The sequence below is a fragment of the Lichenostomus cassidix genome, chromosome 5 (assembly GCF_008360975.1).
Source record: "Lichenostomus cassidix isolate B80296 chromosome 5, HeHo_3.0, whole genome shotgun sequence".
Lineage (NCBI taxonomy): Eukaryota > Metazoa > Chordata > Aves > Passeriformes > Meliphagidae > Lichenostomus > Lichenostomus cassidix.
Genome location: NC_139486.1, coordinates 36,259,211 through 36,283,798, shown reverse-complemented (window position 1 = coordinate 36,283,798; position 24,588 = coordinate 36,259,211). Strand labels below are relative to the sequence as shown.

Here is a 24,588-nt window from a genome sequence, read left to right as displayed (position 1 = left end):
ATTGCCAAAGGTGTTACGGCTCAGGCATGTAGCTGGTCTTTTTGACCTAGGATCCCTACAGAAAGAATAGGGACATGGCACAGATTTAGTGCAAGGGAATGTGAGTTTCAGTAACACTGGAAAATAATGACTTCACATGATTGTAATCTAGAGAGCAAATTATTTGTGAATCATTACCCTCTTCAGGCTTTAAGAAGTAGCATACTTTTCCTTTAGCATACAACATAAAATGCCATGTAAAGTGAACACAAGGACAAATAAAGCCCACAAACTTGCACTCCTGCAGCAACATCTGCAGGTAAGGTCACATAAGCTCCCCTACCCCAGGTCTTATGACTCTGACTCACTCTGCCTATCAAGCCTCTTGCATTTCTTTACCATGCCATGTGATCTCTTACTCAGTCCCTCCTTTGGGGTTCCTAGCAGGAACATCTTGTTACCCTAAGGAAAAGCTGGTCAGCATCATCTTCTTCACTATGTTTCCAGTTTTCTGTATGGTATGCACATGCTACAATTTCAAAGGTAATATCACAGTTACTTCTCACAAATAAACAAAAATATCCATATAGAACTAATCAGGCATAAGAGCTTTACAATATTTCTGTCAGACACTTTTTCTGCAAGTAGGATATTATTACAAACAGCTTCTTGAAGAACTCTTGCAGATCTCAGACCTAAGAATAGATCTTTTCTCCCTCCAGCTCACCAGGTCTTCAGAACAGTTTGCATGGGTTGTTTTTGAATGAATGGGTATAAATTTGAATTGTCTTCCCTGACTTCATAATTGAAAACCTGCAGGATATCTAGTTTCATGTATTCTAGCAAGCTAGCTAGCTGAAGCTTTCATGAGTTTTTCAGTCATGGAGCCAACACGTCTTCAGGAGCAAAATCAAGTTTCAGAAGAGGCAAAGATCCCTCAGTAGAACCAACATACCTGACCAAACATGCTATTGAAGGAGAGGCCACGCTGCTGCAATAGTGCACACACGCCCTTTGCTCCTCACCCACATCTCATCTGCTGCCATCTCTCCTGCAATGACAATGCCTTAGCCCACACGATTCTGTGGGAGCTGGAGCTGGGCTCCCGCACAACTTCTCCCAAACACTGCAAACAAGCCCTAGCACACACCTGCAGTAGGCTAGGAAGCAGATGCTACTTTCCAACAATATAGAAACTCTGCTAAACAAGTGAAAAAAACAGAAATTGCTAACTAAGGGATCAACGATCCCTGTGGAATTCAGGACAACTTTAAATACCGCTGAAAGCGAGTACAAGATGGAAGGGTAGAAGGCTGCGAGGATTGCCTAAGACCACTGCAGTCAGAGGCTGAGAACACAACACTGCTACATTTATTTTAGTTTTTAAATTATTAAAGTATGAATACAATTAGGAAAACTGGTTCTTTTCCTTTTTTCCAGTAATTTGTTATTTGCCCTATCTCCATTAGCTTTTCAAATGACAGACTTCCACTGTATTTTCAATCTTGAAAAAAAACCCAAACTTGGGAATAACTGCATTTTATATACCATGGACTAAAGAGCTAAAATCGGGCAGCTTTGTGAAGGTGGTAGCACTTCCTCATTTAAGAACAGGGAATAAGAAAGTGGAAGGACACAATGTAAGCCTTTCTACTCTTTGCCTAGCCTTTATTAAATAGTACATACAAACTTTTGTGCTTCCAGTAGAGAACATTTTTACCTATTTGTTTCAAAAAACCCAAACAACCCAAAACAATAGGATTTTTTTAAAAATTAAAACAAAACAAAACAAGAAAAAACCCATTAAATAGCAAGCTTTGTGTAGCTTCATTTCACAAAATTTCCTCTCCCCAAAAGGACATGGAGGTAATTTTTTTTCATCTATATCAATTAAGCATAGCAAATTAGAAGTGTTTTCTAATTAAAGATTCTATCTGTGGCCTAAAGAGGATGGCAGAAGAGCTCCAGCAACTCTTGCAGAAGTGGTGAGGTGCTATAACCACAGCTTTTTTTTCTCTGCCCATCTGCCGCCCCCACAGCAGAGCTAGCAGAAGATACTATGTCCTTGTGCCTCAGCTACCGAACTGTAAAGTGCCATGTTTCAGCTTGAATTGCTGAAAAAGATGAGCTACAGCTAAACTACCAGACTTTACAGTGGAATGAATGAAGTACAGGCACATGTTCACTTCTGCTGACATGGCTAGGAGAGAAGAACCAGAAAAGCTGACTCTCTATGCTGTTCCAGGAGCAGCCACAGCTGCTTCCTAGATATCCAGCTGCTGCTTGCCTCCTAATCATCAGTTTTAAAGGTTATGAACCCAAATTAGAGCTTTTGTCATACAGTCCACAACATGTTTCCATGAGGAAGTTATTTCAACTTAAGTTGCTGCAGCCAAGCAAAAAACAGAACATTGTCCAAAAGCTCTTCTTCATTTCAAAAGGAGAAACAAAATGCAATTATATAGAATAGAATAGTAACCTGCAACTTTGAAACACAGTGATCTCAGAGTACTTCTTGGCCACACGGACCAATTGGGACAGGAAAGCCCATCATCAAATCACTTACATGGGAAGCAATTCTAAACAGGCACTGGAACAGAACTATCCCAGCACTGTGGACTCCTCATAAATCCTCTTTCAAGTAAGGTAGGCAGTGCTCACACCCCCTAGAAAGCACTGCCATTTTCTCAAGGAGTGCCAGCTTCTTGGTGGGAGATGTTACATGGAAAGGGCAAAGAGTTCTGCTGAAACATCTGGTTCATATCTGTTTAACATCTATAGTCAAGCACTTGTGGAGCACTGCAGGAGTGGCTCTGGTGATGTTTTTCTGTTGTTATTTGTTGGGATTTTTTTTGTATTAAATCATGCAACACATGAAAGGTAGGGGCAAATAATTTTTCCAGGCATCCACCACATTGCCGGCAATGAGATGTGCCACAACAGCAAGTGTTAGCTCTAGGCAGCTGTTACCTACAGGTCAATGGCATTTAAAATAGAAAATCTTTCATACACAGTGTTATGAATAAAATTGCACTTGATTTTGTTAAAAACTCGTATCACTGTAACTTTTCCAAATATTTCCTTTCTGGCATCTTAATTTCCTTTATCAACAGGAGCTTCTCTTTCAAACTCTGTCTTGAATGTTGGACACATGACATACAACAGCAGTTGTATCTAGGAGAAAATGGGTCTGTTGTTTCTTCAGTGCTTATTTCAATCTGTCCCCACCCTCCCCCCAAAAAGGTACAGGCAGTTCACCTCTAAGTGTCAATTGTAACACTGAAATATAAACTCCTCAAGCAGACATTAGGAATTTTAGTTTCACAGATTAAATATTTGAAAAGTTACAGAAGGTGCTGTAATAGTACACATGTAAATTGCTTAAAAATCCAAACTTGCAGCAACTTTGTAAATTCAAATTTCCAAAAGGTTTATAATGTCCTTCTGAACTTCTTCCACAGCAAGACACCCTCCATGACATTAAAGCATCAAACTTTCAAGGCTGAGATCAAGAGACAAATCAACAGGATGCACTTGCTCCACCAAGCAACTTTAAAAGGTGTCTCCACTTCCAAGAGGAAAGAGCTACTCCTTCATTCCATTTTGGACCTTTCAAAGTGGGTAATCATTCTTTCCTGGAAAATAAAATACCCAATCTTGTCATTTTCCCCAATAGGTTTGCATTATTCAGAACATGCACATTCACAACAAATCACACTCATATGCATATTAAGTCAGGAGTCCAACTTAAACAGCAGATATACCACTTTCTTTAGAATACATATTTAGAAAACATTTGTATTCTAAGAAGTTGTATCATGCTTGTTCCCACTATCCTTCCCCCCTTGCACTATTTTGCTGCTGCACTGACAAGATCAGAGTCCAGTTCTAATACGCCAAGACCTTATCAGCTGACTCGTGACTCCCCTGGTATGTCAGAAGACTAATTTAAACTGAAGATTTCTTTACTGACCTCATCTGAATCCAGAAGAGCTGGAAGAGCACTGCAGTGGGGGAAAAAAAAGTTCAAATAATTAAGAGCATTTTGACAACCATTTTCAATCTTACATTGCTTTTTAGGGCACAGAAAAGAAACAATGAAGACAGACCTTCCAATTTAACAGAAATTACAGGAAGACACACAAAAAAGAAAAAGCCCAAGGAGAATCCTCAATGACCTTCACAGTTTTAAAATTATTTTTTGTTATGCATCTCATTACCTACTGAACAATTTCCAAGTTGCCATGAAATCAGCTGCATCATTCATACAGGTACACTGCTGAACTGCACTGAAGACATTTACAATATGGGACCATGTTGTAAAAACATGTCCCAGATGTCAAACAAGTTCCACTGGTACTTCAGCCTTTCCAGCTACAATAGATCTCCCATGTATAGGGATCTTCACTCTTCACAACCCTGATCACACTCTCAGAAACAGAAAAACCTGCAGCAGATTGCCTCAAAGTGCTCTTTCCTAGCTTACACCAGTCTAATCCTTTTTTTCCTTAAGGAATCCTATGCACTTTTTTTCCCCTCTTAAAACTTCACATAATTTCTTGTCTTTACCTAACTTCAAGCAAAGTTTTGTACTTCAATCCAGATCCTCTGCTAAAATTAGCTGATCAAATCTGTGAACACTATTAATCTGTGAACTTTGGTTTTGTTATGAAAAATGCAGACACAGGCACTGACACCTTTAGCATGTAAAAGTTATTAAAAGCAGAACAGATATAAACAGTGTACATACCTGACTATATTACCACAAGCAAAAAATGACAATGTTCCAAATAAAGTTGCAAACTGGATTACATTATTTTATGGTTTCCATTCAGCAAGATACTCAATATTTTCAGACCACTAAACAGAAGGAGGGTTTCTTTGTTCTTTGTTTTCTGGATTTATTTATAATGTTTTAACTTTAGTGAAGTGCAAACCAGTCTATGGTTTCACATTCCAAAAGAGTGTTCCTTAAGTCAGCCTGTGTTCAACCTGGCAGACTGCATACAGCCAAGTGTAATCACACTAAGGGGGAAGAGGCCAGTGCCAGGCTGAACTTGCCTTCATTGGGACTATAAAAATACTCACACATCTGTCACTGATGAAGGAACATTCTCCTCTACCCATTTCAGGTCATCCTCTTGCTACAAGTACAGAAATTAAACAGAAAACAAGTCAGTTTTCCCACAATGCTATCACACGCAAGCCTTTTTCTTCTCACCCTAGTTGACAAAACCCAATGCATTTATAATGTCAGTTAAAAAAATTAAACAAACACAAAAAACCCTTCAATTTTATTTCTGGCTTATAGAAAACACATTCCAAGAAAAAAAATGAGTAAAGCAAAACCTACCTACTTGCTGTGAACTCTGTAACAGTCCTCACCCCTCATCTACCCTCCCCACTCCCAAAATTCTATTTTCATATTATCTATCCTCAGGTAAGTAGTATACAGCTGCAACCAACTTTTGAGAAAAACAGTATTAATGAAAAAAACATCATTGCTATTATAATGAATTTCTAGAGGTTCTTTCCACTTTTAAATTTATGCATAAATTCTGTGAAAAGATACCAAGATACATTTTCAGCCTCCTAGATGAATATGAAAACATCTTGCTTAGAAGTCACATAAACTGCACATTCTCCCAAAGCATTTAGGTAAGTTCATAAAAATAATACACATCACCCCATTCACGTAATTAATCACAAATCTCAAAAACAGAGAGCAATTTATTTAAAATATGCTCACACTCCCTAGAAAGCACTGCCATTACTTTAACAAGCACTGCCAATTACTTTAACAAACTTGTTAAAGTAATGATTAATCAGAATATTGTATTATACAGTTCTATCAATACTGAATTGCAGAAACATTCCTAAAAAATGGACTAAATTCTTAAGTTCCCACTGTACTTACAAGATATCTGATGAGAAACTTGTATTTACTTTCTTTTCAGAAGCACTGTTAACTTATGATACTTTGACTCACTCTAAAGCAAATCAAAAAGTTCACACATTTATTGGGCTCAAAACTTGACATATTTGTGTGCTACTAATGCCAGTAAACAAAGAAGAGATTAATCTATATTCTTCAAGGTACAGAGGTCATACTCACAACTTTGTTTGCTTTTACATTCCCATTTGGTTCTTGCTTTGTACTTCTCATTTTCATTCCCTCTGAAGCCAAAAGAAGAAAAAGACTGGGGTAACTAAATTATAATTGTTCATAGACTGTAAGTGAAAATGTTGACTGTTCATTCAGGATACTTTGTCAGATTTGAAGAGATAGACCAGCTAATGACTAAGACTGCTTCCCCTCTGAAAGGTTTGCAGTAGTTTTTCCTGACAGGTAGGAATTTCTCCTAGTTTTTCCAGAATTTTACAATTTTACCTAGGAAATATAAATTTCTAGTCTTTTGCTTAAGCTAGACATCCACAGCATAGAACTCAGACATAAGTTCCCAGCGATGCTGTGGAATCTCCATCCTAGAAGATACTCAAAAGCCATCTGGACATGGTCCAGGACAATGTGTTCTGAGTGATCCTGCTTGAGTAGCGGCCTTGGACAGACAGGATGACCTCCAACCATTCTAAGGCACAGGTAACCCCTAAAGTTTATTCTACCTTCTGACTGAGCAGCCACTTGGTTGACTTAAAAGCTGAGAAGCAACATGCATCTCTCAGCCCGGCAGACAGTGCTGGTTTGCCAAATGCACCCAGTGGATTACACACTTGTCAGCTCCTAAACAAGCCAAAGAGCACTGACATATCTCAGCATAACTAATTTGTGGACAGACACCAGTAGACATGTAACCCTACCTTTTACACAACTTACAAACAGAGGTGTTACGATAGACAATTTCATGAATAAACATATTCACCCCTATGTTTACACTGGACATTCCTAGCTAGGCCTTAACATGTAAAATGAAGAAGATTGCGGAGTTCAGAAAACAGATACTAAATGAAAATTCTTAAATGGGATTTCAAAAGAGAACTGTACACTAAACCACTGCCTAGCAACAATAGCCAAGAGATCCTTGTCATCATGACTGGATGAAAACATAAGACTTGACATATTTAATAAAACGAAGTCCACTGGACATGGCAAAGCAACCACAGCAGTAGGAGTGTTTTCAGTGTCAATGGAAAAACCCCGAATTAAACAGGCAATGTAAATACTAAACAAAGCCAGTGCTTCCTCTAGAACTGAATGGATCAGTGGCAATTGACTGGGCTTTTGCTGCAGTAATAAAATTTTTGCCAGAGAGCAAGACACCTTCCTCCACAGAAGTGTCTTCAACACTGGAATTGAGCAAAAAAATGTTTTTCATCTTACCAAAGCTTTCCTTTAACATTGGCTCTTTCTGCTCATCATCATCCTCCTCCTCTGACAGTGGTGAGAAAGCAAACCTTTAAGAGTGAAAGAATGAAAGCTATCTTAGAATTCTATGTCTTGTCTCCCAACAGGTCCATTACCCAAACATTCACATGGCTTGACTATTCTGTGTAGTTCATTAAGACCAATGCTAAACTATATCTTTAAAAGTTTAAGTCACTTCTTTTTACATAAGTTCAGCACCAGGAACACACTGGATTTCATGCATGTGGTTTGTTTAGTTTTCCCTACACACACTGCTTAATATCCTTATGGATCAGTGTGCAGCAACTAAAAAATCTCCCATCGATACTTCTTTGAATAAACAAGCATTCCTAAAACCTGGTATTTTTAAGAAGAGGTAAGAAAAGCTGAACCTTTGGTTGTTAGCAGATGGTCTCCACAGAATCATGATGACAAAAAGGATCATTGAAAACAATAAACGCCAGATGGCATCATCTACCCATAGCTCTTGCCAGTCCTGTAAAGAAAAACATTAGCACAAATGAAAAATGGTGTGAAGCAAATGTCAGGTCCTCTTCTCTTTCCAAGGCTGAACTATAGGCATCTGTCAAAGAGGCTCATTACCCACAACAGTGAGAATTGTAGCATGTGGTGCTTTGTGGCAATCTCACTGACAAATATAAACTTATCAAGAGGCAGCAACTGTAAAAAGCATTTAATACAAACTCACCGACTGACAGTCCACCAGCCTGAACTTCATGGTCGTCCAGATGATAAATACAATAGATGCTGCAATATTCAAACAAAGAAGCTGCTTATTACTACGAAAGATGCCAATTCAAATATCCCACTAACAGGACTGTGTTTCCCAAACAAAGATCAACGACCTAAATAGTAAAGTCTTTAAATTCAATTTAATAGTTTTGGAAAATAAGAGATGGATTTATTGCACTGACCTTATACAGTAATTTAAGCACAGACAAGTATATTTTACTCTTGTTTCTTCACAGACACAAGGTATAAATCAAATATGAAGTATTTTGCCAACTCCTAGCTCCTATTCATTATTCTTATATAACTTTTATCTACCCTCCAAACCATGGTTTCATTGTCAGTTGGCAAGAAAAGCTTACCTTGAAGTAACTGAACAATCTAATCTGCTTGAAGGCTTAAGCATTCAGATCTTGAGCCACAACAGTTCCAAAGCTCAAATTATGCTCTTACTACACTTTTGGAAAAGACTTCCCTCCACTAAGGTGTTGTACGATGACTAAGAATCAGATACTAAAAGGAATTTCAGTAGAGCTGTTGATTAAAAGGAATGCACTTTTTTGCTTATTTGTTTCAATTAAAAAAACAGTCCTTAGAAGTTTTCTGCTCATTGTATTGATAGCAGAGCACCTGGAAGCACCAAAAGATTTATTCTTGATGTTCAGTTCATCACTACTATAAATTGAAAAGGAAACTTAATCTGTATTCTTCCAGAACAGAGAGGGCATTATGTTACAATATTAAGAATACAGCTTTTCCAAGAATGATTCTGATCCTCAGACATCATAAAAATCCCACAGTATACAGTGATACTGTGATTTTGACAAGAAATCTCTCTGTGAAGTTAACAGCATAAGATAATAAACTTTTGCCACAGCAGCTTGAAGTGGGACTAAAGTGCTCTATTAGAGGAGCTGCATAGAACTACTGATCTTATTGACATGAGGACTAATAATCCACTGTCTCTCAAATATCAACGTAACACTGGGCAAAGACCCACTGTTAGAAATGAGTCATGTTAGAAATTTTGCTAGTGACCAAATCAAGTGATATGGAAATGAAAAGTGGTCTTATTTAATTGGCATAATTTTCTGCTTACCCGCTACTGCCAAGATGAGCGTGTTGGTGAAGTGCCGATACAAAGAGAGTTTCACAACATTCCTTCGAAGTTTTAGCAGCTTCATTGTTTGAGTTAAACTGATGAATATGTATGGAAAGTCAAGGAAAAGCCTCTGAAGGGACAACCTGGTCACAGACTTAGGAGGACACAGACTTTATGATCAATACCTCTCTCACTCACACAGTCAGTCCTCCAAAACATTACACCAGTATCAGTAGAAGAAAAGATTCATCCTATGGCAAAGGTACCAAGGAGCAGAATCCATCCCTTTCATGTTATTTAGTCATCTACACCTATAACTCTTGTCACACAAAGATGGTATCCAAACATGTATTTTGGACTACGGCCCATTCCTTTACAAGAGTCAGCTGTACTTCTGATAAATGAGAAGTAAAACCTGAACTAGAAATTAGTTCAAATCCAATTCATGCATACAGGTGCCTTCACTCTTTCTTTTTTACTTTATTACCACAGTGACAAAACAAGTGGTTACAAAAGACATTGTGGTAGGGGAGAATTGTGGCTGTCACATTTTTAATAGAGTTTTGTGACTGACTTTTGCTAAGAACATTATATAAGCATTTTGCTACACACGAGTTCAGCACTTGATGCTAGTTGCTGAAGTCACACAAGATTATGGTTGCTTGGATTAAATGCATCAAGACACCAAAAAATGAACACTGCCCCATTTTGTCACCTAACTCAAGATCAGTTCAAATTATACAGACAGATTTTTAGGTTGTGACGTTGCTAAGCAGCCTTCTCCTCAAAACATAAATTGAATCATTTCTCCAAAGGCTTCTATGATGCCATGACATGCTACACTAGAACAAACTACTTTCACACTCAGCAGAGATTGATAACAGACTATGTTCTGGAGCAGCTTTACACACATACCTAGATTTTTCTTGAACTGGATATAAGCAATAGGTAGCAGAAGCTTACCTGAACACTCAGTTACAGAAGTTATATAACTTTTACCAGAAGTAGAAAAAAAAATATACTTGAAGCATATTTTTTTTTAAAGTTCATCCAAAAAAAAGACTCTAAAAAAACAAACAAACAAAAAAAAAACCCAATAACCAGATTTAAAAGAAAACACACCCCACCAAGTAAAACAGTGAAGGATATCCACCAGCACAGGGCAGTATCTAGGAAAGCCAGGGGAATAAAAGCCAAGGAGGCAAGATCATTCTGGGCCTGGAGACAAAGAGAGAGCCAATAAGAACAAACTGAAGAGAAAACAAGGTAGAGAAGTGAGGAGGGTCAGGCTATTTCATGAGAAACCCCAAACACGCCACCACAATGCTTCCGAGTTTTGCTACAGAAACAGAGGGCTTGAACCAAGAGTTTAGTCCAATGCACAGAGAGGAACTGACGAACCACACTGTCAGTTCTCAGTTCTCCACCAGCAAGGCAAGAAGCAGTTTTCCAGATTAAGTCAATCTAGCACTGTTAAAAGGAGTCTCTGACAAGGCAACTGCTGTGATTCATTACTCTGGCCACTTCCATTACAGAAAACTAGCAACCAGCTTGTTAGAGATGTACTAATGAAATCTTTTACATTATCTGTGGATAAACTGTAAGGTCTACAGGCAACCATAAGTTTGACTAAATAGGCAAAACTTGTGTGAACATCATAAACTTATCAACATCCTAACAGAAACAAGCAAACCACCTTTTATACCTTTTAAGTGTAACACAGAAATAATAAGTTATGAATAAGGTCTTAGCATTCTGCAATTTATAAAAGGATATCCACAAAATAATACAGGCATCAATCATGGACAGGGCCAAGTTTGCTATCAGAGCCACAGTGTCATAGAAAAACTGGAAAAGTACCAAATATACAACAGGTTAAATACTTTATCTGAAAAACAGAATAACAGAAATCTACATCCCGAGATGCACCTAATGAATCCAGTAGCAGCAACACTCACACACACTTCCTCAGGCACAGCCCCCAAAATTGGAGCAGTGGGAATTTGCGTTTGTAGTTGTTGGGGCGGGAAGGGGGGAAAGGCAGCTGTTCACAGAAGTAAATACAGCCAATAGTGTCTGTGGCATATGGGAAAATTCAAGCAGTTATTACTGACCCCTGTGACTCTAAGAACGCCTTCCATGCCAGAAAATAATAGATAAAGGGCTCCAGCCATAACTACTTTGTGAAGAGTCACTCCAAGGCGAGGTCTGTAGGAAACAAAGTGAAATTCACATTAAATGGGGAACAAAAAGTGAAGGCATGTCAACTTGAATCTAAACAAAGTATGAAGCATATGAATAAAAGGTCCTTGTAACAAGCCACATCTAGATCCAGAAATATTATTATGGTGCTTGAAACTTACTACTCATTTTGTCTTATGGTATGATGTGACCAAGGGGGGGACTGGTAACAGCCCTGTTTCTTAGTTAACCTGTTTAGCTTTTTATGACCATTTCACTATGTCTCATCCCACTTTTCACCAGTTCCCCCAGGAAACCCACACTTACCAAAAATTTCCACTACCCCATAGCATGTGTTTTTGCGATTGAATACAACTGTGGACAGACACATGAGTGGCAACCTTAGCAACAGAAGCCTCCCAAAGTAGATCCCCTCCCCATCAGTGATTCTTGACCCACCCCATTTATAAAAGCCCTCCCTCACCCAGAAGGCAGGCTCATAAAGCTCTCATTCCAGTTAGTGGAGCATCTCAACAATTAACTCAGAAACTCTACCCTACAGTAGCACACAGAAGTAGATGGAAAGAAGAGTAAGCACAGTATGGAACTCTAAGTCTGTTTACTAGTGAAGAAATCTAGATCTTCAGAGCACTTAACTAAAGCACTTACCTTTTAACAAGCAAAGCACAGGGAGATGAATACTGCCCTAAGTTATTAAAAACCAATAGTGAAAACCCTTTAAATAGAACACAACAAGCCTATAACAGAACTACTCACTTGACTATCCCATATCCCAGGCTGACTATGATGACCAGAGTTCGAGCCAATGAGCGCTTCACAGCAGAAAGAAGTTCAGCCAGTATTACTGCTCCTTGAACTACCAGAAGAGGAGGAACTTAGTCATTAAAATATAATTTCTGTTTTATTAACTACTGCATGCAATTGTAGTTTGAGAGCAGACAGAGCAAGTAGGCTATTAAAGTGTATCATCTTTCTATTAACTACATCTGGAGTTAGCTTTCAGAAAAGATAGGTCACTTGGCATTAAAAAAAAAAAGCTACAGAAAAATTTTACATCCATCCTGAATACTTTTCCAAACAAGTCAATCAACAAAACCTACTGCACCATTGGTATAGCCAATTAGCAAATTCATAATGACATTTTACTTGCAGAGTTTCATTTGTATGCATCCAGCCTGAAAACTCAAAACCAGAGCACCAGTTTTATGGAAAGGGAATTTCTTGAGATGGATTATGAGGTTATGAGTTGAATACCAAGAGTTATCTACAATTCTATTATGCTGAACAAGGAGTTTGAAAGTATCTTTCCAAGGCCAATACCAATTGTCAGAAATTAATTACAAGCTACACTGAGAAAGCCCTATTTTAAACTTCAAGCCAGCACTACAGTGCAGAATGTAGCATTCTATATACATAAGACACTACACTGAGGAGTCAGAGAAAGCAACATTTTACCTTTACAAGAACACAGAGCATGATGTTTATAATACACATAAAATACAGAAACTGTGGTTTCATGTTGTTTTGAAACAATTCTCAAGTAGTCATATACTTGGCATGTATCTGTCTCCCCAGTTCATCAGAAGCCATTAGTGCTATGCCCCCTCAATTAAACTGCACAATGCAAGTGCCACCTACCGGATTCCCCTGTGTAGCGAATATTCTGGAACTCGGCATAGAAAACTGCCTTCTCGAGCATTCCCAGGAAGATAACAGCACCAATCCAGAACTGGATCCTCAGGAGATCCCGCCAGTAACAGGCTGACCATGCAAGCCACAGAACCCCGAAGAATACGTACACAATACACATCACCATGAAAAACTATTACACAAAAAGAAGAAAGAAATGGGAACTTTAGACCCAGAAACATCATTTCCTTGTTTCCATTCCACAGCTGTAAGACCACTCTATCTTCTCCCCAAGTATAGCAACTTTGGAAGTTTTTAAATAGACTAGAAAAAAGCATTGTTTCATTTGTCTTCTCTGGACTCTTTAGTAGTGACAATCTAATTTCTCATTGCCAACAAAGGGAATCAGAGTAACTGACTTTCTGTGCAATTTCTCCCTTGAAGAGTAATCTGCCATTTATTCACAGGCAGTTTTTCCAAGGAAGATACATGCTACTAGATTTCAAACACTCAGATAAGAATTCAAGCAAATCAACAATTACTAGAAACTGTATTCATTCTCACATATTATTCTGTTAATAACTTCATCATACATTTACAATATTTCCCAAATAAACTTACAGGTCACCTTTACACAGAACAGAGATAAGCAACTAATGCTTGTAAGCCCTCTGTTCAAATAATTTGATGACTTTTCTCAAAATTTAATTTCCAGAAAACTCAGTTTTTGACCAAGTTTTAGGCCAGTCAAAAACCTGGAGCTGAGAAAGAAACCCAGACATTCATTCAAATAGCAACGTTTTGTGATTTTTGTTTTGTTCAGTGTTACTTGCTTCAGAAGAACTTTTCATGGCACATCTGTAGAGCAAACAATAAGCTTGACAATCCTACTGAATGCTTAGTTTTCTCATCATACCAAAACAAGTTAAAATTTTCAGAAGGACACTAAGATTAAGAAGAGGAAGAAGAGGAATTAGGAGAGAGTAAGACATTAAGTGAATAGAAGGAAGTAGTTAGCCAAAGCAGAGGACAGTAATAACCAAGCAGTCTCCTCTTTCAGAATGAAGATTTGTTTTTAAAACCAAGCAAACACTGAAATTAGCTGCACAATCCATCAAAATTTTCACAAACTGAAAACACCTTCCTTAGTAGAGTTGCTTACTGATCCTGACACGTTTTCACACCAGACTAATCCACACAGTTCAAATGGTAAGGACCTAGGTAAGAGAGTTCACATGCAGATACTCCATTATGGAAACATTTATTGATACAGATCCTTTTCTGGTCTTGTCACGTGTGATATTCACATTGGTGAATTACATTTCAATAGAGCTGCTGGAGGCTTTTTGCTTCTGTAGGAAGTAAAATGTGTGTTTCAGAAATGCTGCCAGGCTCCACTATTGACAGGCTGCTCTTGCCAATACAGTCAGGCTAGAGACCTTACTTGTTACTGATCCCCAGCTGAAGTTTGTCTTCACTACATAAACATTTCAAGTTCCTTTATTTTTTAGCCTTCTCAACAGAGGAAACTAGAAACCAAGTCAATAACTCCTTTGAATAAAAAGGGGATTAGCTCTTTGTAGCTTAATTATGCTTTCACTGCTAGGCAGTACTAAAGGCCTCCTCAAGGGGTATAAGACAGCTGGTGGAGGAAGGAAGATTAAGCTGTAAAAGAACAAAGAAAGCAGTGACAAATGAATGGGTAGCTGCAAACAAAAGCACAGAACAGCAAATTTTCTGAGATATGAGCTAAGGAGAGTAACAGCATCAGTAAAACTGCTCAGTTTAGAGCTCGTAATACTGATAACTTCAGGAATTACAAACTAATGTCCTTCTCTGGATTGTTTGAATGAATGGACAACACTGGCACATGTGCAAGCAACTGAAATCTCTGTTTTCCCTACCCTGTACTTAGTATAAAAAAAGTCAAACTAAACAAAAAAACCCAACAAACCAAAATACAGCCTCTGCTAAGTAACTTTTTCTCCTGAAACACTGGCTCTGTGTTTCCTGAAGTATGACAGCAGAGAATTTAATCAACATTCAAATCAAATGACAGTTTTATAGATCAAAGAAAAGCTGGTTTACTTACAATCATCAGAGGGTAGTCTGCAAGTGAGAGGTACTCATACGGCCCCTTCAGTTCTACTGTCACTGTCAAAAGACAATCCAATAGCCAAATTGAACAAGAACCAAAAGGAGGGAGCCAGGACTTAATTGATTTTCACTTAAGTGTAAAGAAATTCCATATGTTCACATGGCCTTTAAATCTAACTTGCACTTTAATAAAGAAAGTTAAGACGCATAACATACTCAACTAAAAGCATGCAATTAAAATTACACACCCCATTACCATGTAACTCATGGCAGTACTTAAAAGTAATTTTTTCTGGACATTAATGTGTAACAGGAGAAACTCAGAAACACACGTAAGTTCACTTTTTAAAAGGATTTTCAAAGTTCTTCTTTGAATAGGTTATTAACGCATTGTTAGATATAATATAATATCAAGGTGATAATTGTGATCTTTGTACTCTACATTTTGACTTATTAGTATAAATCACTGTATTGGTCTGCACATTTCTGAAACAAAATGCCAAGCCCCAAAATTTAAATGCTTGGGATTGACTTTTCTTGATTTCCATCACTAAACTGAAAGAAGAGTCTTAAGGTTTTCAAGACACAAGCAATCACAATTTTTCTTGTAAGAGCTGTAGTAATACTTCTACCCACATGAAGTATAATGTCTTGTGAAATGGAGGCATACAGTATATTGAGTATATACAGTATATACTAAGATTACTTTAGAATACTTAGACTGGGAACACATAAAAATTATGCTGTATTTTCAGTTTGCTGTATAAACAGCTATCTTACTTGTAAAGAGCTTGTTTTGATATGAGGAAGGTGTTGTTCTCTCAGTTCTTTTAAGTCTGGCAGCAGAATCCTTTGCAGTTGTAAGTCCAATTTGTACAATAAATATATATGGCCCATCTCGCCAAGTTTTCATAACAGCATTCATTGCCTGAAAATCAAACATTTACCTGTAAACAGTGCACTGAAGAGAAGACAAGAAAAAGACAGAAGCAGACTAGCCATATATGGGCGGTATATTCCATGTAAATACAAAGTTCATCTCTGCCAAGACCTAAAACTTGTTAATAAATATTTGGTATGTAAATTATATGTGTGTATTAGACATAACACACATATAATAAAAATACTAAAGGATTTGAAAATCAAAAGTAATCAGTCAACTTTTTAGGCACAATATTTCAAAAAACTGACTGAAGACAAAACTAAACGTATTCTGTAAAAATTAGTTGTCGTTTAAAGAAGATAGTTCCAATTACTATTTTAAATTACAATGGAAAAAGAAATCTATTTTTTAATTTATGCCACTGGTTTGAATGGTATCAGTTGTATATTTCACATATAGAAGAAGCAGTTACCCTGTTTCTGTTACTCTGTTTCCTGTTTTTCCACACAGCACTACCTGGTTTCAAGCTAAAAAATTCCAGATGCCAAAAAACCATAGAATATGCTGCCAGCAATTTCTTATACAAAGAATTATAACTTAAAAGAAGCAAACCAAGACCAAAACAAAATAAGACTGCTGGATTACAAGCCATGTTTAAATTTGGCATACATACAGTTTTATCTGTCACCATCGTGTGATTTCCTGCACTCTCCTTCTTATCTTTTAAGCCCTTGGGGGAAAGAAAAAAAAACACAGAAAAATTGATAAATCAATATGCCAAAACTACCTCTTCCATGACTACACTCACTCATTATAAGGAAAGGAAAATTACCTCTTGTTTCTCAGGTGAGAGAGGCTCTGGATGAACAAATTCTTTATAGAAAATCTGCAAGATATAAGAAAGGTAAAGCATTTATAGACACTTTAGAGGCACTTTAACATTTACAGGCATTTTACACATGAACATGACATTACCAGAACAGCTTCCAGGAAACCTCATTATTCTTTGAACAGTGATTTTAGAGAGCTTTCATTTTTTTAAGTCAAACAATTGTCCATTTATGCAGGGAGTCTTGAATACTTAATGTTTTGTAATTTGAGACTTAATTTTCCTCCCCTCAAATAACAGGTTATCATTTGTTTTTAGAAACCAGACATGATAGTAGCAAAAGTAATTTTGTTTTTGAAATATGAATCAGTTGGGTATCCCCATTACTAGATAAAGTCTACACAAACACATCCAGGATTTTGAGATTTCTGCCTTAATCTATGCAAAAGTAAGTCCTTAGATAAATGAGTGCCTATTAGAGATCCAAATTTTGCTAACTCTCCTGAACTACGGTTCAAAATCCAGTAAAACTGCTATACCACAAGAAAAAAGCTGATCTAGAGAAGAAATTCTTGTGTTATTTCAAAAATTAGTATCTGACAAGAATATATTGCTAAAAATTCAGGAGAGTTTCCAGACAAATTGGATGAAAACTTAAAGACTTTCACAAGACTATTTAGTTAGGGTGACCAAGTTCACATTACACAGCCAAACTCACAAAATGCCTTCTACAAAACCAAATAAAAGTAGAACTGACACTTCTCATTATTAAACATAAAAAGCATGCAGCATACAGTTTTTTCTTTCTTTTTAAAAACCTTTCAAGCCATCTTCACGCATCAAAGGAGTAAGAGGCATGCAAGCAGACTATTAGAAGTGATATTTAGGCAGGCCTTTTTTCTTAATAAAAAATCCAAACAACCAAAAACACCAAAAAACAACCCACAACACTAGGTTCAATACTTATGAGACATTTTCCCGTATTTTCTATCCATAATCTTTTGTCTAAATGAAGAATGCCTGAACACAGATGCAACACTGCAAAATCTGCCTTCAATTCTTAAATATACTGTTAAAGAAAGACAGCATATTATGCTGGTATTATCAGCCTGCTGATATACAGCTGGTGTAGAGCTGATCTCTGCACATTACTTCCTTAGACTAGTTTTGCATTGCCTTCTCACCTTCACTGCATCTGTTTCAAACGTGTTCTGGCACTGCTATTCTATCAGTGTTTAAGTAACTAATTTTTCAACACACATTTCCATTATTTTAAATGAATATTATTTGAGTAATAAATGCCAGCCTTTATTGAGTCAGGTTTAATGGGATCTGTACTCTGCTGCCAATTCTACTCAACTAGCAGCAGCCTCATGTAAATGAAACAAATTCAGAATACAAAACCACAAACAAAAAGAAGCACCAAACTTAAGAGTGATCTGGTTGCAGTTTTTTCACCACCATGAGCAAAATGTTGAATAGCAAGACAGAAGTGAAGCAAAATTAAGAAATCACCATCACAGCTTGGTTGTCATAAACAGATAAAAAGAAGTACCTCCCAACGTAGAGGGATACTTATTACATAGGATGCTAAGACATCTAACAGGAATTACCATCTTCTCTATATATTGTATAAGACAACACAGCAAAATGAGATTTCTACCCATACCTGAGGCCTGAAGAGCTCAGAGCAGTTTGAAAAGAGGATAGAAGCAGTGGCATAGTATCCTGACCAACCCGGATGCTCTTCAGCTGTAGTCCCAAAATAGTTATCTGCTTGCTCATCCTACAAAAGAGAGTAGAGTTTAGCATCAAGTATTTCAAATGGTTTATCTCAGTAGACAGCTGCAACACCTGGAGAGCTCCACACCTTCACTCTGCATGCACTCTTGAATCAAATTTAGTAAAAGAAAGGCATCAAAACCACAAGATAAAATGATGGTATACAGGCTCTGAATTAATAAATGGAGGTGCAGCAGACAACATAAACTTCAGTCTACACAAACAAACTCTACCTTATTATAATAAAGAGTGAAGACTCAGTCCTGTGTAGTAGTTACAACTGTCATAATTAATAATTTAATTAAATATGGAAAAATATTAACCACAGAAAGTACAATTATGTTCTACCACGTTTGACAGAAACACTACACATTTTGTCCAAATTGTTAATACTTGCAATGTGCACCCATAAAGAACAGAATTTAGACTTAACATGTCAATATTCTTTTTTTTCTATTCACAGTCATTAAGTATTAGTGCAGGTATTTTCAACTACCATAAACTCACACACTCCATTTTAGAGTCAATGTGTTTACTTTAGCTCCTGGGTTTAAAAGAATTTTGACAAACAATTCCACCTGACCCTAAACCCAAAAAAAGTCAGTAATTGTCTGTCGATCATTTCAATTCTATTCCAGAAATGTGTTATCTTCCAATGGAAGAACACGTCTTGCAGGCCCAAATTGCAATGTGGATGCAAGGGAGACATCTCTAATCCCCTCCTCAAAAGATCTGCTTACCCCTAAAAACCATAACCTATGTTTCTGCGTGCAATTCTTACCCCAAAGTTGAAGACTTCATTGTAGCAGTCAGAGTATCTTAAGTACCAAGTAACATTGAAACCTTGGGAGGGTTCACACGCTTTTTCATCCCCTTCGACTGAAAAAAAAAACAAAACAAAACAAAAAAATCAAACATGAGATACATAAGACACCATCTGCCTTCCCAGCTTTTCCTCCCATTCTGTGCAAAACTATCACAATTAAATTTTAAACATTAAACTGAAAGCAAAACAATAGAAAAACATTTTCCTCAAGTAATTCATTACCGTTCAGTGAAAGAAAAAAGCATGTGAACAGAATTCCATCATAACATTACATAATTCTATTAAAAAGTTGAAGATCATTTGGAAACTTTTTGTTCCGAAGACAAGCAAGGAGTTTTCAGCAACAGCAGATACCAAATGAGGAGAACAGCAGTGACTCCCAGTGATTACAGTACTCAAAAAGGGCCTCCCTTTCAGAGACAGGGGCACTCATAAGAGGCAGAGAAAGCTAGGAACAGGATAATACTAAGGGCAATTTCCATATGTACTTTAAATATACCAATACCATCACAAGAAAATGAAGGTAAGATTTTGCCAGTCAACATCCACTACCTTAAAAGACAAACATGGTATCTATACATTAGCCCATGCTGTCAAAGCTGCAACGCTACCTAAAACAGCAGTAAGACAACTTTCCTCTTTGATTTACTAATAAACAACATGCATGAAAAGTGAAACATAAGACTTACCCCCTAGTCAGGAAAGGCTGTGTGGGTTTTTGTGTTTCAAATCTCATTCTTAAACTAAAGCCCAATTAAGAGAATTTGACATTAAGAAGGCAAGCTCCACCCTTAAATAAAATGAGCAATGACTATTCCAAGCCTTGAAAGAGCCATTTGGATTATTTCATTAGTGTTTTCCTAGTCAACAAATGGCAAAGATCTTTTGAGTTAACAGAATATTTGCAGTGGCTAAGAAGTTCCCATAACTTTACACGCAACATTCATCTGAAAGGAGGCATCCACAACTTTGTTACACGCACACTTTTAATAAATGTTTCCATACTGACCACTTCAGGTAAAAAAAAGCAATTAGAAGGAAAACCCTGCCACAGGATATTAATTGACTAACCCCACTTTACACCTCATGACTACTAAAGCACATATACATACAGCTAAAAACTCAACAACTGAGTTTCTAACACCAAAAATTTAAGCAGAATCACTGAAAAGTAAGTTTCCTTATGACATCTTTTCATAAGTATGAAAACAAAGCATACATGCTCCACATTGCCCTAGATGTTGCAGAGGGCACAACAAAGAAACTAAGACAGCACAGGCACTGCAGTGACATGGGCGGATGACAAATTCTTTGATGACAGAGGCTCTTCTAATAAAACTGACCAAACGAGTAATATCTCAAAAAAAGTGTTAGCAAAAAATAAAAGAGATTCAAGGATGCCTTTTAAATACCTTTTTCTCTAAGAAAAATAAATAAGCAACTATATATTCAGCTGTACCATGCATAAATGTAAAACAGGTCACTAGAACAATCCACGGTATCTTCAAACAGCAACATCACAGAAACCTTGAAAAGGAAGTACTCCAAAAGCCAGAAGAAACATCCATGGCATTTACTGAATTCAGCAATATGGAAATCTAAGTTCCTCAACCTTCAAACAAAAGCCAGCAACATTCAACTTGAATGCAGTCTTTGTACTCATTTACAGAGAACAGGATTTCTATCACGATCCTATACAAGAAACTAAATGCCTTCTAGAACAGCACTTCAGAAAAGTAGATAAAAATAAATTCATTATTGACAACACTACATGCCAGCAGCAGTCTCCCCAGCCAGAAGCAGAATGCATGAGACACCAATACGCCACACAGATTTAAAAAAAAAAAAAAAAAAAAAAATCAAGAAGAGGAGGGGAAAAAGGAGGTAAGGAGGTACTCACAAAAACCATGAACAACCCATGAGCATGTTCGGCAAGAAAGGTCATACTGTCCACACAAACATCACACAGCAGATGGAAGAGGCAACAGACAGGAAACAAAAGGAGACCAGCTTCCACACAGACGTGGGCAAAAAAGAAAAAATATGTAAAGCAGAAGCTTCTCAGTATCAGATGCAGATTAAGTTTCATCTAGGCTGAGAAAATGGGTAAATTCCCAGCCTCTGTTCCTTCCTCTTTCAGTGATTCATTTTCCAAATTTATGTAAATCTTTTAATCACGCTGGTATGTAAAACAGGTGTCTTCACTAAAAAATTTTAAGGCTTAATGCCTGCTTAAAGGTTGACAGTACAGTGTAATTCAAGTCCGCTTCAGAAGCCAGGGGGTCAAATTCTTACTGACAGATCTGCCTTATAACAAATAACTTTTTTTCCATGCCTTAGCTCCTTCTCGATTATTTCAGCACAATTACATATACCACACACTTTGCTTCAGAAACCCCTATCTCAGATGCCATGTCACTATGAGTACACTATTTCTAATAAAATTTAGACAAGAAAGCCTAAAACCTACCAAAGCTCCAAAATGCCCTTTCAACCAACCTGCTCTGCCCAAGCAGATTTCTAATTTTAATCCTTCCGCTGTACACTTGCAACTGTCTCACTGCAAGATGTGAACCTCAGTGTCTGAGCCACGCTTGTCAAGCGGGAAAGCCTTAAACCTGAAGTGATAGATCTTCACTGATAACTACTCAAATACTACCCCCTTCTCTTTCAGATTCATGGGGGATCAAGAGAGGCACTTCAACAAACTCTCCTTGAAACACTGTCCCAGGTAGGGCATGTATTGGAAATTAAACCTGAAAATCAACAAGTTAAGTACAGACAGCAGACAGAGACTTAACAGCTTTCTGTCATGGTAAAAACTGGTGCAAACAACCACTTTAAGTGCTCAAAGTGCATGGCAAAGATTTCCAACCTTTCTAAAGTCTCCTTTATTAGGAGCTAGTCACTTCTATAATATTTTATTGGCATCTAGATGCTTTCCGTATTCACACCAGTCACCCTACAATACAAATAGCCCCACCCCAGCTGGCACCAGATCTCCCTGACAGAGGAATTTAACAAATCTTGGATAGGAAAAACACACCTCACAGTAGAGCTCAGCACATCCCACACTTGATTACCCACTATCTGAAACAAAGTGATGCTCCCATTGCCCATCTTGCCCCCTCCACAGAGAGCATTAATAGAGCCATTCATTTTTGCTACAACAGATCACAACTGGGAAGCTTCAAGGCTGTTAACAGACCAAACCACATCAGAGCTATTAACCATTCATACAGTGCTGGATTAGCTGTCACTGCAGCCAGTGCAGTCAAACACTGTACAGTGTTTTGAGCGATAAATGTTAAAAAGAGGCAGGGCATCAAAAAGCAGAGAGAGCAGGTTAACCCCTTGTAACCACTTACATCTCAGGAAAATGGTGGTGTTGCTGAAGAGAATCTTCCCAAAGCTAAACTTCTTCCCCTGCCAAGGCACAAAAAATGAAGAGATATTAGTGGGCTTGATGCCTTAGCAGCCCTAAAATCACAAGCCAAACAAGATTAAAATGATAACAAGCAGTTACCATTTATTGAAGGTCCTCCAGGTGCACTTATGGCAGAGTGCATGTGTGATGCAGGGCTTTGATACTTTTATAAGTGTAGCAAATTAGCATAATTGACAAGAATCTCCAATTAGAAGTACAGTTAATGAAGTCATTCCCCTCGTGGTTCAGCCTCCTGCTGAAGCTTCCCCCTTGCTTCTAGCCCCATATTGTTTATGTCTAAATAATGGGAAAGCAAAATGTCCTTCATTCACTGAAGTAGCAAGATTAGAGCAGGATTGCAGGATTGTGTTTGTCTAACCTAACAGGGTAGGAGAAATACTAAAGTTAGCTAAGAAACTATATAACTATACAGTAATAGTCTACAGAGCTATGAATATATGAAAAATATATAAAAACCAAAACTTTTTTGGCATCAGGCTTAATGTCACTGAGCATAAGTAAACATAATTTTCTATTTTGAGTTTTAAATCAATACACTAATGAAAGCAAATGTCAAATCTGGAGCCAGACTTACTGGACTTTCCAGTCACGCTTCACCACCCCTTCAACATACTCTTTAAGATGGTTTGAGAGGCTTGGGGCTTTTTGTTCTGCAAACGGAATCAACTTCACGTTGACATTTGTTGAAATGATTACCATTTGCTTGCTGATAAGCTGGTCTGGACTATCCAACAGAAAAAATTCTATTCTAAGAACCAACAGAAGTGTTCACCGTGATCCTTCAGTTTTGTTCCTGAAGCTCAAAAGCCTCACAGAAAGCGCACACTACTCTCACTGCCTGATAAAACCCGAATCTGAGGCAGAACAGCTTTCCTCCACGCAACTTCAACCGCGCAGGGTATATCAGCAGTGACGGAATCCCTTCACCTTCCCCAAGGCCCAGAGCTGTCTCGGTGCAGCGCTGCAGCGGCCCAGCTTTCCCGAGGCCAGCCCACGGCGCTGCCCCACGGGGCGGGCCGCCAGCCCGGCCGACGGGGGGCGCGGGGCGTTCTTCCCCGCACAGGCCCTACGGAGGCCGTGCACCAGTCGGGGAGGACCCTCCCTCCTCCCCTCCTTCCCTCCCTCCCTCCCTCCCTTCCGACAGGTCTCTCAGGCGCCGCTCTCCCTCTGCGCCCATCGGAGTATCGCCCGCACAAGCCTTCTCTCCCCTGCCGCCACCGCCGACCCGCCGGAGAGGGCTCAAGCCCGCCAGCGGGCAGGAGGCAGACACGGCCCCGAGTCCCCTCACCAGCTCCCGGTGCGGTCAGGCTCCACAGAGGCGCGGCCCGGGCAGGGACGCTCCCGACCGCAGGCGTCCCGCCCGAGGAGAAGACGCGGAGCAGCCGCGGCCTCCTGCCCTGCCCCGCACACGTTCGCTCCGACCGTCGCCACACGGGCCTGGCGGCTGCGGGCCCCGGCCCCGCTCCCCGCACTCACCAGGAGCACCGGCAGCCGCCATTTGGAGCGCTGCCCGGCGCTCGCCGTGCCCGCCAGCAACAGCACCGCCAGCAGCCGCAGCAGGACGGCTCCGGGCCTCCGCCGTGCCCCGGAACGCGGCGCCGCCGCCATCCCGCCGTACGGAGGCCGCCGCCGCGCTGGCCGCGCCTCTTCCGCTCCCCGCGGAGGGACGCGGCGGCCGTGGGCCGGCGAGAGCGGCGC

At 38.8% G+C, this 24,588-nt stretch overlaps 1 protein-coding gene across 1 annotated transcript; it reads right to left on the bottom strand.

Moving 5' to 3' along the window:
• Nucleotides 1–1,620: 1,620 nt before the first annotated feature.
• Nucleotides 1,621–24,573, bottom strand: TMEM87A (transmembrane protein 87A). Its single transcript, XM_085062325.1, has 20 exons — nucleotides 24,367–24,573; nucleotides 22,811–22,868; nucleotides 19,398–19,495; nucleotides 18,504–18,620; nucleotides 16,838–16,891; nucleotides 16,679–16,735; nucleotides 15,903–16,050; nucleotides 15,118–15,179; nucleotides 13,035–13,218; nucleotides 12,153–12,252; nucleotides 11,309–11,402; nucleotides 10,971–11,042; nucleotides 9,192–9,300; nucleotides 8,052–8,110; nucleotides 7,735–7,838; nucleotides 7,319–7,392; nucleotides 6,095–6,156; nucleotides 5,068–5,123; nucleotides 3,953–3,983; nucleotides 1,621–3,614 (listed from the first exon to the last, which is right to left on the bottom strand). The coding sequence occupies exons 1-20, from the start codon at nucleotides 24,496–24,498 to the stop codon at nucleotides 3,573–3,575; spliced, it is 1,713 nt and encodes a 570-aa protein (XP_084918451.1). The 5' UTR covers nucleotides 24,499–24,573; the 3' UTR covers nucleotides 1,621–3,572.
• Nucleotides 24,574–24,588: the final 15 nt, after the last annotated feature.

Coding starts and splice junctions, on each gene's coding strand:
- TMEM87A (XM_085062325.1), bottom strand. CDS start 24,498: ATGGCGGCGGCGCCGCGTTCCGGGGCACGGCGGAGGCCCGGAGCCGTC. Junction 16,736..16,837: donor TCTCACCTGAGAAACAAGAG/GTAATTTTCCTT, acceptor CTTTCCCCCAAG/GGCTTAAAAGATAAGAAGGA. Junction 6,157..7,318: donor AATGTTAAAGGAAAGCTTTG/GTAAGATGAAAA, acceptor TTTTGGCTTCAG/AGGGAATGAAAATGAGAAGT.